Below are 14,231 nucleotides of genomic sequence, written 5' to 3'. Positions count from 1 at the left end.
TGGGGGAGGAAGGAGAGTGGGCTGGAAGAGGTTAATGGGGGGAAAATGGGGACCTATGTAAAACCTTCAACAATAAAATTTTTTTTAAAAAAATTAAGTTTCTCTAATGGTTTCTACTTGTCTATGGCAAATACAGGATATAAAAATCCGCTGGTGGTGGGAGGCGGGTGGGGTGTGCTCAGGGTTCAGAAATGGGCTTGCTGTCCACAGCTGTGTGCTCGATGGCAGAGGTCCTGACCCCAGGGTCCCATTTTAAGCCTTTGATAAGGGGTCGCTCTACGCAAACCTTCTAAATTATACATCTTTATCTTTACAAGCCTCCACCGCTTTCCTCACACAAATTACAACATGTAGGATGAGAATTACAGAGACTTCAGAACATGCTCCTGATCTCTGGGTTCCTGGCCTTCGTTCTGAAGATTATAAAGAAGAAACCACCCAAACAGAAACCTTTTTTTTTTGGTTCCTAAAACTCTTGGGAGAAAGAGTGGAGCTGGAAAATTCTCCCGTGTTCACCTTTACGATGTGAACTTCCCAAAGAAATGTACTCATTTTCACACGACGGCCAAGGGAAGCCGTTTTCCCTAATGTTTGCAATATGTGCCATTTGGCACCGGCCACTAGAAACAGGCATGGGAGAGGGTTTGTAAAAGGTTCACGTTGCAAGTAGTGAGAAACACTTTTCCTCCCACCTCTGATCGAAAATGTCTTCAGGATGATACAGTCTCGGGCGAGTTGTGAAGAAGTTAGCAGCTAAGACGCTGGCTCCGGCTTTTCCTGTACCTTCCACCGCCTCGCAGTGATTTATGACGGGCTCAGAAAAATGACACCACGAATCTACCTGCAGGCATTTGGCTACGTTAGATAAGATATAAAATAAAATGCTGCACTGGCAGAAATTGAAATTCCGGAATCCCAGGCAAAACTTTCAGAACGCTGCATTGTGGGTAAATCTATGGAACTGTGCAATGAAGTCTGCTCCAGAGAAGTGGTGGAAACTCATTTATGGCTCCACAGGGGTTTCGGGGGTGCCTCCCGGTGCCCGATGCCATTTTCAGCGCCGAGAGCGAAGGAAGGAACCGCGTTTCCCATGGCACCCGCCGCCCAGCAGGAGCTACGTCAGGGCTTCCTCGGTGCCCCTCACACACAGCTGCCCCGAGCAGCACGGTCCCAACGGCGCAGCCCACTTCCACGCGAGCCGTTTCCAATCAATGCCACCAATGCGCCCTCTCTTCCCTCTAACTTTCTCAGTAACAGATTTTCTTTCTCTAGCCCCTTCACTGCAAAAACACCGTACATCATACATACGACATACAAAATACGTGTGAGCCCATCTTTTACATTAACCACAAGGCTTCCGGCCAACAGCAGACTATCAGGGGTTAAGTGCAGGGAGAGGAAAAGGTTATGGCAGATTTTCGACTCTGCAGGGGGATGGGCGTCCCTCACCATCCCCTCCCCTCCCCTCCCCATCTCCCCCACCCACTGCGTGGTTCATGGGTCAATGGTGCTCCAAGCACAAATTCCTTCCAAGTGGGTGTTGTTCCATGTCGTTGATTACAGCAGCTCCGAGAGGCTAATGACTGGCCCCAGGTCCCGGGCTCAGTGAAGCGGTGTGGAAAGAGGAGACAGACCAGAGAAGCAAAAAACATTAAAAACAAAACACAAAAGCTGCTTCTTGTAGCCAAGGCTGTTGAGAAGTGCACCCACTAGTTTGCTGAGGGTGGAAATGTGAGGTCTTTAGTGCCAGAAGGGGAGCTAGAGGGGAGGCCATGCTCGCTGGGCCCAGCACGCTGTCTGTGCACGCTGGTCGGTGGGTAAAACAAACCCCACTGCTTTTTATTGGGGAAGATTCCCCCCCCCCGCCCCCGCCGGCGTCTGGCTGGAGGGCAGGGGGAGGGCATGCAGAGCTCCTGGTCCCTCTTGGGCCTTGGTGGTGGGAGCCAGGGCTGAAACGCATCAGCTGGCCAGTTCTGCTGCCTCCAGGCCAGGGCTGGGACAAGGGGCGCTTTCTCTGTGATTGCAGCAAAGGCAAACGACTTTATAATTCGCGTTCGGATAAGGGAAACCTGTTTCCTGTCTCGAGACAAATGGGAAGAAATGAAAGCACGAATGTGACAGTAAATGCACAACATTCTGAAGCGAAAGACAGTTAGTTACCTGGGAGAAAGCTGACTACGGCACAACCAAGAAACCCTGCAGACACAGAAAGGAAGGGGAGGCTGGGAAGAACATATAATCCCCCCTCCATCGCTCCTGGCATGGAAATAATTGAATAAAACAGTGATAAGATGTCAACACATGATCACAGGACTGCTGACAAGTAATGCAAAACCCCTGCGAGCTTTTATGTAAATTACATTCCCACCTGATTTTCATCCCCCGAGAAACACAGTTAGGATGGTGACGACCTGCACAGGTGAAATGAGGTGAAAAACTAGATTCTATGGGTTAGGAAAGCCCCCCAAACCAAAGGTTTGCTGAAAACAGTTCCGGTTTGAATAGTAAACCTACTAGAGGTAAAACAGCTGGGACTGCGTATGCAGATGAAGGTTTTGCACACGGCATGTTAGTTAGTGTCGGGGCGTGGGCAGTTTCTCACTTCCTGCAGGGACACTGGCCGAGTCCCCATTGGACACAGGCCTTGTTTCTGCTCCCACAGCTCCGTTTTTAAGGCTGCCCTATCCGTCACAGGGGAAACATTTTCAGAATTAGGGATGAGCTGCAGGTTCATTCTTTGGTGCAAAATTAGGGCTCGGCTTCAGAAACTGGCGCTGTTGAAAGGTTATTACAACTTACTTCCGACTGTACAATTCTGACACGTTCTCTTGGAAAGATGCAATTCAATTCAATTCCATGCAACAGGTACTTTCTGAAGTCTCTCTTGCCTCATGGATCTGGTTACTGACCTCATAGAGCTTTCAGTCTAATGTTTTTTACAAGGACACACTGAAGATTATTATGCTGAGTGAAATAAGCCAGTCAGAGAAAGACAAGTATCACAGGACCTCACTTCCATGTGGAATCTAATGAACAAAATAATGGATGAACTAAATAGATCCAGAGACACAGAAGCATGGAACAGATTGGTGGATCCCTGGCGGGGGAGGGAAAGGGGGGCGGGAAGAGATTAACCAAAGATCTTACATGCATAGCCCATGGACACAGACAACAGTGCGGTGAAGGCCTTGGGAGGGCAATGGGGGAAAAGGAGGGACATCTGTAATGTTTTCAATGATAAAGATAAAAATAATGAAAACAAAATAAGGGATAAACTATGACAAAGGCTATGGAGGGTGGAGGGCTGAGGAGCTGTGAGGCTCTGCTGGAAGGAGTGGGGGTGGGGCTGGAGCCTTCGGATCTAGCAGAGCAGAGGGCTTCAGAAAGATCTCCTCCTGAAACCTGACCCGTAGCCAAAGCTTGTCCTGTGGTTAGGAGAGCCCTCTAAGGATGAGCCCATTTCTCAGACTCTCCCCCGGTGACAAACACGTAGCCTTTTAGATGCACCTTCAGTTCCACATTCTCACCCCAAGTTCCCCGTCCTCCTCAACAGAAACTGAAACATCACCCCTCAGACAAAGCCGGTCCTTCCATGGTAGCATGACCTGTTACTCTATCTTGGAGGAATCCTACAAATAAGTCATAAGGAAGTGGCAATGTCTGTTTGGAAATATGGTGACAGAGCATCAAAATCCTTCACTAGGGTTGTGTCACATCTTAACACCTTATTGGGAATTTCCTAAAAAGATATCTACACTAATAAAGATGCAAATTGACTGTACCTTTGCAATGCCCAACAGCCAATCAGGAGTGAGTATGCAAATTAACCCAAGATGGCCAGTTAATTTGCATACGCAGGTGCCGAGTGGCTGGGGGCGGGGCGCAGGCGTTCCGCACATCCCAGCCGCTCTGGGCCTCTGGGCAGCGTGGGAAGGCGGACAGGCGGGTCCCGGCCAGAGCAAAGCCGCTCCGGGCCTCTGGGCAGCGTGGGAAGGCGGACAGGTGGGTCCCGGCCAGAGCAAAGGCTGTGCCTGCAGCCAGGGGAAGGAAGGCCCATTCTTGCATGAATCTTTGTGCATTGGGCCTCTAGTGTGTATATATATATTTGTGTTTTCTGATAAATTCTCACATAAACTCAACACAGAAAAGAAAGCACAGTGTGGTGATTTACATCTGAACTTGGAGCACTTTAACTCAAACCCGGCTCCACCACACCACATTGGGTGACCTTGGGCAGATGACTGAAATCTCCTGTGCTGAGCTCCAGAGGATGCAACCTTCGGAGAAAAATGGCGACTGAACCCGCGAATGGAGTAAGTCCACAGCAAGGCTCGGCACACTTCTCCTGTGTCCAATACAACCCTGTTCATCAAACCAGGCGGCTGGTGGACTAGGCCAAGTGGTAGAACTCTGGCACTTTTTTTAGCTCTCCCCAACCCAACTTACTGCTAACATACTTGGCATTCAAATCTCTATTACTTCATTTTCCTGGAATATTGATTTGTCCCTATTCTTCTAACTCTAAACGTAGTAAACATAGGATGCGTCAGGAGGAATAAGTATTTAAATGATAAAGTACTGTGCTCATGCACAGGAAGTGACAGGGAGAGGCAATGAGGAGCCATGTGCCCATTCAATGCACTGAATGCAGAGCAGGGACCGGGAAGGGGGATGCTCAGAGTCTATGCTGTCTCAGGCCCCAAGGTGCCCCCGGCCCTGCGCTGTGAGAACAAAGGAGATGACCATGTGCTAACCCGACCCCTGGTGGCCCTGGCCCCCTGTGCAGTCACTGTCCCTCCTTCAGTAGCTAACAGGGACTCCTGTTTGCAGGTGCGGGTGGAAAGAGGAGTAACCTGCCTGGGGACATAATTAACAAACAGTGTGCTTCAGCCAACAATTCGACTGTGGAAGTGGCCTCCACCGAGACACCCAGCGTCAGCCACCTGCCAGCCAGGCTGCTTACACAGCAGAATGATTTTGTAAAACAATTATTTCAGAGAATCAAATATGGTGACACCGCACAGCTATGTTCTCTGCTGAGGAGGAGACCGGGGGGCCTGGCTGCTCACAGTGAGGCAGGAAGTCCAGTTGACCCCAGGCCCAGAGTGACCTTGAGTCAGGGAGTGGCGGATGGGCCTCAAGGATTTTCTGGTATCTGCACCCCCTCCCTCCGTCTCGGCATCTAGCCTGGATTTCAGGTTTTAGTTCCAGCTGCCCAGATTGGATGCCTGGCTCTTTTAATAAAATAACTTGGCTGCTCAGACCGCTCCTCCAGATTTTAAAAGCGCTAGGAATGTCCAAATGTGCTCCATTTTGCAAACCGCCTTTAACCAATTAATTGGGTCTTACCCTTCACTTGTTCTTAAGCCAGATTGTTAGTGGTCATCTAACCAGCTGTGGCCCAGCCCTGCCTGCCTGCGCCAGGCCAGCAAGACTGAGGGAAACACGCCCCCTGACCCCGGCCCAGGGCAGCAGAGCGCGGCCTCTCCGGTCAGGCGGGCCTGGTGTGAAAACGGAACTAATCGCAGTACCTGCTGCACAGGCTGCTGGGAAGATGGTGAGAGACACGCAGACTCGGAGCGCGGCCCCGTGCCTGGCACAGAGCACGTCATGGATGCCAGCGCTGATGAATGCGGCCACCGTTTCCTGAAGACATGAGGCCTCTCAGAGTGAAAGGGAAGCTGTCAGGGTGTGCTGGTTCCATTGAGCCTCCGCACAAACTTGCAAACTCAGAGATCCAGGGGGAGGGCCCAACGCACACAGGGGCTGGAGTGCCTGCCAGGGGCAAGCCGGCCCACATGCCACGTCCTGGGCCCACGGCTGCTACACGGCACTCAGCCGCATCCCAGGCCCACGGCTGCTAAGAGAGAATATCTTCAAAAAACCTAATAAAAAGCAGGAACCCTATTCTGCTGCTGAAAAGCTCCATGCTCCCTGCTGCTCAGAAACGGGCTTCTCACAGGGAGCCCGTCCGTTTATGGAAACTAGAACCCAGTCCATTTCCCAAAACTGCCCTTCCCGGGACTGACCATCACTCTAACATTTACAGCAATAACGTCCTCCTTAGAAGACGGAGAAGCATTTGGAATAAATTCACTTTGAAAGTGAGAATATTAGTCCTAACCGGTTTGGCTCAGTGGATAGAGCGTCAGCCTGCGGACTCAAGGGTCCCAGGTTCAATTCCGGTCAAGGGCATGTACCTTGGTTGTGGGCACATACCCAGTAGGGGGTGTGCAGGAGGCAGCTGATCAATGTTTCTCTCTCTCATCAATGTTTCTAACTCTCTATCCTTCTCCCTTCCTCTCTGTAAAAAACCAATAAAGTATATTTTTAAAAAAAGAATGTATAAGATAGTAAAACCTTTAAAAAAAAAAGAAAGTAAGAATATTAAGTAAACGTGTGTGTGTGTGTGTGTGTGTGTGTTTCCTTTGGGAAAAATGATAAATAATAAAATCTACGAAACTTTGAAAAAACTCTTGACGCATTCAGTTGGTGAATTTATCCCAAGAGATATATTGGAAAATTCTAGTAGGAAAAACAGCACGGAACGGGCCCAGGACAGACAACAGGCCGAGTAGCACAGGGAGTCGGGAAGCCCACCCACAGCCTCACACACACACAGCCGCCGGCTTTAGGCCGATGCCGCCGCCAGGCCGTGGAGAGGGGGCATCTTCTTGGTAAACGCTGGGCACCAGGGAGGAAGGAAACGAAAAAGAACCCTGGTCCCGCCTCCTGCCCAGCGAGTCCTCCTTTACAGCAGGAGCACAGCTGTTGCAGGGACACAGGGCTCCGAGAAGACAAGGTAAAGCTGAGAACATAAGGAGGTTTACGTGAATAAAAACAAAGAAACTGGCAAGCCTTTTCCAGGAGAAAGAAGACCCATAATGCTTTGCTGCCTGGAAGGATGGTGAGAGGAAGGAGAAAGGAATCCCGAGCTCAGGGGCAGGGCCCACGGTCTGCCGTGGGAAGGAGGAAGCCTGCATCGGATCAGAACCAGGCCCAGGACGCTCAGTAGATGCTGCTGCGGGCGGTGCTGGTTCTGATGTAAGTTCAGGAAGTGGCCATGGAGATGGAGGTGAGAGAGTGGATTTCATGAGCCAGTGTAAAGGCCGGAGAGACAGAAACCGTGGAGTAGCATTACTACCCTGCATATTTCCTCCTGTGATTGTGGGGCAAACATTAGAATGCATAAAAAACCCTTTATGTAATTGTCTCCATTTCCTATCACGAGAACTGCAAGTAGAAATCCTAACAGAGGATCAGAAATAGATCTTTAATCGAGACTAAAATGCCATTAAAGAACCAAGAAGCTACAAGAGGACACCATAGGAAGACGAGTACTAAATAAATTAGCCACAGTGAACAATATAAAGAAACATTCCAGAAAAATCGTCAAACTATCAGGAAAGTGGGTAGAAAGCAGCCTATTCACGCCCAAGAGTTTATCTTGGAGCGAAGAAAACCTCAGAGGTCAGGAAGAGAAGAGGCTGAGGGTTTATGATGATAACTTGACTAAATCGTTGCCACAGATACGCTTTACCATCTGATCTCAAGCATCAATCTAAGTGCATAAAGTCAATGAAGGAAGGAAGTCTTTCCTAAAATAACTGCAACCATCAACCTTCATTAAACAATTTCCTAAAGGGATGGAGGGGGGAGGGAAGGACCAAGATCAGGTGACATCAGGTGCCCTGGTCCAGATGAGCGGATGCTGAGAAACCTCGTGTTCTTGCCTCCCAGCCTCCACTTCTACGCAGCACCCAGTTATGACCGGGGCCCTTCCACTTAGTACTATTTTTTAAAAATATATTTTTACTGATTTCAGAGAGGAAGGGAAAGGGAGAGACAGAAACATCAATGATGAGAGATTGATTGATCAGGCTGCCTCCTGCACGCCCCCTACTGGAGACCGAGTCCTCAACCCAGGCATGCGCTCTGACCAGGAATGGAATTGTTGACCTCCTGGTTCATAGGTCAACCCTCAACCACTGAGCCACGCTGACTGGGCACTTATTACTATTTTTACAGAAGCTTCATTGAGTTGGGTATAAGTTTATGCCGAGAAAATTACGAAGAATAACACGTGACATAAAATACCAGTAGAAGATCTATGAAATAATGCGATCAACAGTTTTTGCTAACCTTGAACATGGCTCAGCAAAGTGAAAGGCTAGATTAATTAAGGAGGACGCCAAACATGAATTTGAATATCCAAAGGCAGTTCTAAGCAAGAAACTCCGGGATACAGTCACAGAGACACTTTGATTAGTCAGTATCCACAGCAGCTTTACACACAGGCCAGGCTTCCGACAGACCCTAAACCCTCTTCTAAACGAGAGAGGCACGGAGCGTGGGCCGGGCAGGGCAGCGGGACATGAGCCGGGGCTGGCGGGGCCAGGCCACACCCTGACCACCCCTCCCTGCAACCGGCCACACACGCACCACGGAGCACGGCCACCGGAGGCCCAACGATTAAACGCGGCGGTGGGAGTGCACGTGCTTCATGAAACAGAGAGTGATTATTTATTTCCTCAGAGAAGTACAGAAGGGAAGAGACAATATGTCCATGGAAATTTGCTTTTGTTCAAGCTCACGGTCCTATCTCGAATGCCTACATGTGCGCCTAAGTCAGAGCACATCTCAATTTACCGATAATCCAGGACCAAGAATTCTGGGCTCTTGTTTCCGACGATGCCCTTGACAGACGCATTAGTAAGTAAGCAGGACATAGCTATCAGACGCATCTGCTATGCGTGAATTCTCGCGGACTGCATTCCTGTCACCCAAGTCACTTTTAGAAGCACTGCCTCCGAGCAGTCAGTTTCCGCTGTCACACAGGACAGGCCTGGGGTGGAGGCCTGCATCTTCCACTTCCCGGCTGTGTGAGTTCCCAGAACTCAAACACCCTTCGGCTCTGTTCTCTACCACGGGAATGGGGACCCACACGCAACATCACAGGTTTCAAAATAGCACAAGATTTAGGGGATAACATTTAACGCACGCAGCGGGATGCCTGGCATGTAGAACAGACCTCGGAAACGTTAGCTAGTAGGATATCTACAGTGCTGCCTCCAAGCAGATGAAGTTCTGTGTTCTGCCTGCTGGTCACTCTCCTCCTTCAAGAAGAACACTCTTCCTTGTGTGCACAGCGCTGCAGGCGCTCACGTTACGTTACAGCCAGATGGGAACTTCAACCTTTATTGAGCAACAGTAAGCTAGGTACCATTCAGACAACATGGACATAAAGATGAACTACACTTCGTCTCCAACTTCAAATATTTCTCAAGAATATAAGGCTCTGGAGGGCAGATATCTGTGGGTCAACCTTTATTGAGCAACAGTAAGCTAGGTACCATTCAACATGGACAACATGGACATAAAGATGAACTACACTTCATCTCCAACTTCAAATATTCTCAAGAATATAAGGCTCTTGAGGGCAGATATCTGTGGGCTCTGCCCCCCTCTGTATCCCCAATGATTGTAATGGCACCTGGAATGTCGAATTTGCTTGGAAAACATGCGTAAAATGAACAGTCTAGTGCTTTCTCTTTTCTACACACACACACACACACACACACACACACACACACAGAGGGTGTCCCCCAGAAATGTATACACACTTTAACAGCCAATAGCTCAATTCTGAAAATGAAATGTATTTTAATAAACACTGCCTTTATAATGATTCACAGTGTATGTATACACTTTTGGGACACCCTATAAATATCTAAACCCAAAAATAAGAAACTACTTTTACTTAATATTTTGAATATCCAATTGAAGAAAAACTATAAATAAAATTACTTTATTAGTACAAATATAACTAGAATTGGGTTGCAACCTAGGCTTCTTAAAACAATGTTAATGATTTTCTTGCGAAATAAATATGACACTGGACACTCTGAAGAAGAACTCCAGAAGCGTGTATGCAGCACGTGTAGGGAAAGTTCACCAAGTGGTTAATAATGTGACAACAGAAACAACATCTGGTGCCCTTATCTCACCGCATGCCTTACCATTTGTCCTATCATTTAGAGCAGCGGTTCTCAACCTCTGGGTCGAGACCCCTTTGGGGGTCGAACGACCCTTTCACAGGGGTCGCCTAAGACCATCGGAAAACACATATATAATTACATACTGTTTTTGTGATTAATCACTATGCTTTCATTATGTTCAATTTGTAACAATGAAAATACATCCTGCACATCAGATATTTACACGACGATTCATAACAGTAGCAACATTACAGTGATGACGTAGCCACGAAAATAATTTTATGGTTGGGGGTCGCCACAGCATGAGGAACTGTATGAAAGGGTCGCGGCATCGGGAAGGTTGAGAACCACTGATTTAGAGCACACGATCATCGACTTTCATTTCAAAGATTTAGAACGTGGCTTACCTGGTCTTCTTCGCCTCCGCCCTCCTCGTCGTACTTCAGGATGTTATCTCTGACGTCATCCTCTGGGTCGATCAGGAGCTGCTTGGCCTGGCGTTCCTTGTCCCGGCGCTTCATCCACACCACGAACATCAGGACGAGGACTAGTGTGGGGAGAAGAGGGAAAGGCGAACAGTCATGTCTGACACCCCGTCCACCAGCCACAGTCGGCCACACCGGCGATGTACCCTTCTGTGGCTGGAAAGCTTGCAATGCGCCTTCTTCTTTACGGCCTTTTTCTGGCCTCGCATTAGGAGACGAGATCAAAGCAAGAAGGACCCTGCCTCTGGGTTCAGAGTGTGAAGACCTGGGTCCCACACCCGGTGCCCCGTGAGCTCACTGGGCGAATGCCTGTGCTCGGTCCCATGGCCTAGGCCTGGGCCGATGATCATTGCCATCTTTTACTTTGTCTTCCTGGAGGACACTGATCTTAATAAAATGATGTGTGCCCGGCCGGCGTGGCTCAGTGGTTGAGCATCAACCTATGAACCAGGAGGTCACAGTTCGATTCCTAGTCAGGGCACATGCCCAGGTTGCGGGCTCCATCCCCAGTGTGGGATGTGCAGGAGGCAGATCAATAATTCTCTCTCATCATTGATGTTTCTATCTCTCTCTCTCCCTCTCCCTTTTTCTCTGAAATCAATAAAAATATATTTTAAAATAAAAAATAAAGTGGTTTGCAAACTCAAAAACAGTGCAGAGCAGTAAGTTAGACTGTCACTTGTTATTTAATCATTCAAGGTGCCAGTCATTACACTCCCTAGGCCCCAGAGAAGTGCTTGCCACGTGGACCCGGGGGCCGGGGGGGAACTGGGCCAGCAGTGGAACCTCGAGGGGGTCTGACCTCCGAAGGCTGGTGCTTTCTCACTGGGCCGCAGGTCTCAGCAAGGAAGGCGAGGGCATCGGCCTGGCACGGAAATAACCTTAGGCTTTCCCGCGTCACACTCTGGGCCAGGCTTAGTCGCACCCATTTGCCAGGGGCTGGTGTTAAAATCAGCACCGACTCATTTCCTCCCCATGCTCTCGTCTCTTCCTGCCACGATCCAGCACAGCTAAGTCTTTCTCGACGAGGCTGGCGTATACCCCACGCTGCGGCCGAAATCGCCACGCACCCCTCAGTGACAGGTAGGAACGCGTTCTCTATCTCAAATTGGGAGATCGGCTCACACCCAAGCGGGAGATTTAATGGCCCTATCTGAGCACATTTTTACTATTGGCCATAAAGGTGAATAGCCTCCCTCTAAAGCCAGACACATGACCGCCTCTGCCATTGGTCCAGGGCTGAGTCCAGCGAGTGGGTGGCGAGGAGAGCACGCAGGTTCCCAATTGTAGGCAAAGGAGCCTCCATGCTGGAGTTGAGAACTGCTCAGGCTCCTCCAGTAATTGCACAGAATACAGGGACAGGGTTCTAAACGACCGGGACCTTGCAGATGGCGAAACGTAAAGAAACGGCCAACATTTTCAAGAAAGCGATTGGTGCACAACATGGTCCCACAATCCACGATGTCCTGCTGCCACGCGACAATAATGCGCGGCCCAGGCACGTCATCCCTCCCTTTAACCTGCAAGCTCAGAGGTGGTTCCGAAAGTCCTTTCCAGGGGTTCATTCCTTGCGCTCCACTGAACCAAGGATTGGGAAGTACCTTAAAAGGAGCTATATCACTTAACCTGGACGTGCTCTAAAGACAGAGAACTTACTGAGCTGTGTCATTACGTCTGTTATCAAATGTGCCACACGAAGTACGATTTCTCACTATTTTACGAGGCCCTTCAGAAAGAAAGCCCTTTATCCCCGCAGGGCCGGAGCAGGCTGCTGACTGCGCGTCATACCAAGGAAAGGAAGGAAAGGAAAGCAATATACTTACTTCCCTAAACCACCAAGTGCCTGCCATAAATTCACACTCAAATCATAAGGTAAGTGCTCGAACTAAGGACTAACATTTTTCTATTAAAAAAAAAAAAAAGTTTGCCACAGCTCTCAAGCATTGGCATCAGAAAACGGCAACAGCCTGGCCGGCGTGGCTCAGTGGTTGAGCGTTGACCTATGAACCAGGATGGCCCGGTTCAATTCCTGGTCAGGGCACAGGCCCGGGTTGTGGGCTCGATCCCCAGTAGGGGGCGTGCAGGAGGCAGCCGAGCCATGAAGCTCTCTCATCACTGATGCTTCTCTCTCTCTCTCATCCTCTCCCTTCCTCTCTGAAATCAATACAAATATATTTTTTTTAAAAAAAAGAAAGAAACCGGCAGCCGGGCCTGGAAGAGGCGCCCTGGCTGGGCTGGCTGCCAACACGTCAGAGCCGGACGGAGCCAGGGTGCCTCTCATTGCAAAGAGGACTGGCTGTCCGCGCTGTGACTGCGGAGAAGATGCTCGGGGTGGGCGGGAGCTGTGAGGCTCCTCTCCTTGGAAAGACAACATCAACATGTTACTTTGCTCAACATCCTAAAAGCCAAAAGAACTAAAATGAAAATCTAGGAGCCAAGCGAGTCCTCACTGAGCAGGATGATGATGCAGAGCAGGATGGCGACGATGGCCCCGGTGCCCAGCCCGGCGCCCACGATGCGGTCCACGTCCGTGCAGTCCCCGTTGGAGTCGCACTGGCACACCTTCACGCGGAGCACGGAGCTGTTCGACTTGGGGGGGTTCCCCGAGTCGGTGATGATGATGGGGACGTCGTAGATCCCCGCCTCGAGGAATTTTAACTTCAAATTAAGCTGAGCGAAATCTCCTGCGTTAAAAAAATGCCGAGGGAGAGTGAGTACCTGAGACAATGAGAGACGCCTAACATCTTCCAGAAGGTCTGTCCTCCCTGATGGTTAGAGCAGCGGTTCTCAACCTGTGGGTCGCGACCCCTTTGGGGGTCGAACGACCCTTTCTCACAGGGGTCGCCTAAGACCATCGGAAAACACATCTATAATTACATATTGTTTTGTGATTAATCACTCTTCTTTAATTATGTTCAATTTGTAACAATGAAATTGGGGGACACCACAACATGAGGAGCTGTATGAAAGGGTCGCGGCATTAGGAAGGTTGAGAACCACTGGTACAGAGGAAGCTGATCATAGCATGCTGCACGGGGAAGGCTTGCTGGCTTGAAGGGCTTTGCTGACTTAAGCTTGCAGTCACTTTAAATATTTATAATATTTAATGAGAAGATTATAAAGCACCTAATATGACCTCATTGTACCAGGTTTCCAACTCTCTCCAGTGCACGTGTAGTCAAACAATTAACCGGTTCTTACCATTAAGCCGCGTGATGGTCCAGTTCCTCTTAATGTTCACGGGAGACAGAGGCAGGTCAAAAGCAAAGGGCCCGGCGTTGGGGTCAATGTCATAGTCCAGGGCCGTGATGTTGATGGCGTTGGGGGCCGGCGTCTCGCACGTCTCCGCCTCCTGAGGCAGCACCTGCGGGGCGTTGTCGTTGATGTCCAGCAGGTAGATCTGCAGCGTGCCCGTCCCGCTCATCGGCGGGATTCCTTAAAGAAGAAACGCACACACCGACGGTGAACTTTAAAGAAGAAACGCACACACCGACGGTGAACAGTTCCGTCAACACCAGGTTCACAGAAGTCCCTTTCATCTTATGCATTAAAAACGCGCTATCTGTTCATCTCAACTATTTAGAATCTAGCAAAGACCCAGAAAGAAAGACTATACAAAAGGTTCTAAAACCAATACACTAAAGCTCACCTACTCAATTAGCCCAATGGATGCACCCAATTAAGAGTTTCCTCGCTCATGGCAGACTAGAGGCAGAGAATTAGAAAGAGGAAAAATGCCAGAGACAGA

At 49.4% G+C, this 14,231-nt stretch overlaps 1 protein-coding gene across 2 annotated transcripts in view; it reads right to left on the bottom strand.

Annotated features, from left to right (window-relative positions):
* CDH2 (cadherin 2, type 1, N-cadherin (neuronal)) overlaps positions 1–14,231 on the bottom strand; it is a 143,479-nt gene that overhangs the window by 12,707 nt on the left and 116,541 nt on the right. For both annotated transcript variants that reach the window (XM_014541394.1, XM_014541399.1), the window contains exons 11-13: positions 13,685–13,918; positions 12,934–13,167; positions 10,406–10,545 (exon numbers count right to left, since the gene is read on the bottom strand). In XM_014541394.1, coding sequence (XP_014396880.1) covers positions 10,406–10,545; positions 12,934–13,167; positions 13,685–13,918 — 608 coding nt within the window. The remainder of the gene's footprint in view (positions 1–10,405; positions 10,546–12,933; positions 13,168–13,684; positions 13,919–14,231) is intronic.

This window comes from Myotis brandtii, unplaced genomic scaffold, assembly GCF_000412655.1.
Source record: "Myotis brandtii unplaced genomic scaffold, ASM41265v1 scaffold107, whole genome shotgun sequence".
Lineage (NCBI taxonomy): Eukaryota > Metazoa > Chordata > Mammalia > Chiroptera > Vespertilionidae > Myotis > Myotis brandtii.
Note: the sequence above shows the minus strand (reverse complement) of the source record. Positions and strands in the feature narration are given on the sequence as shown.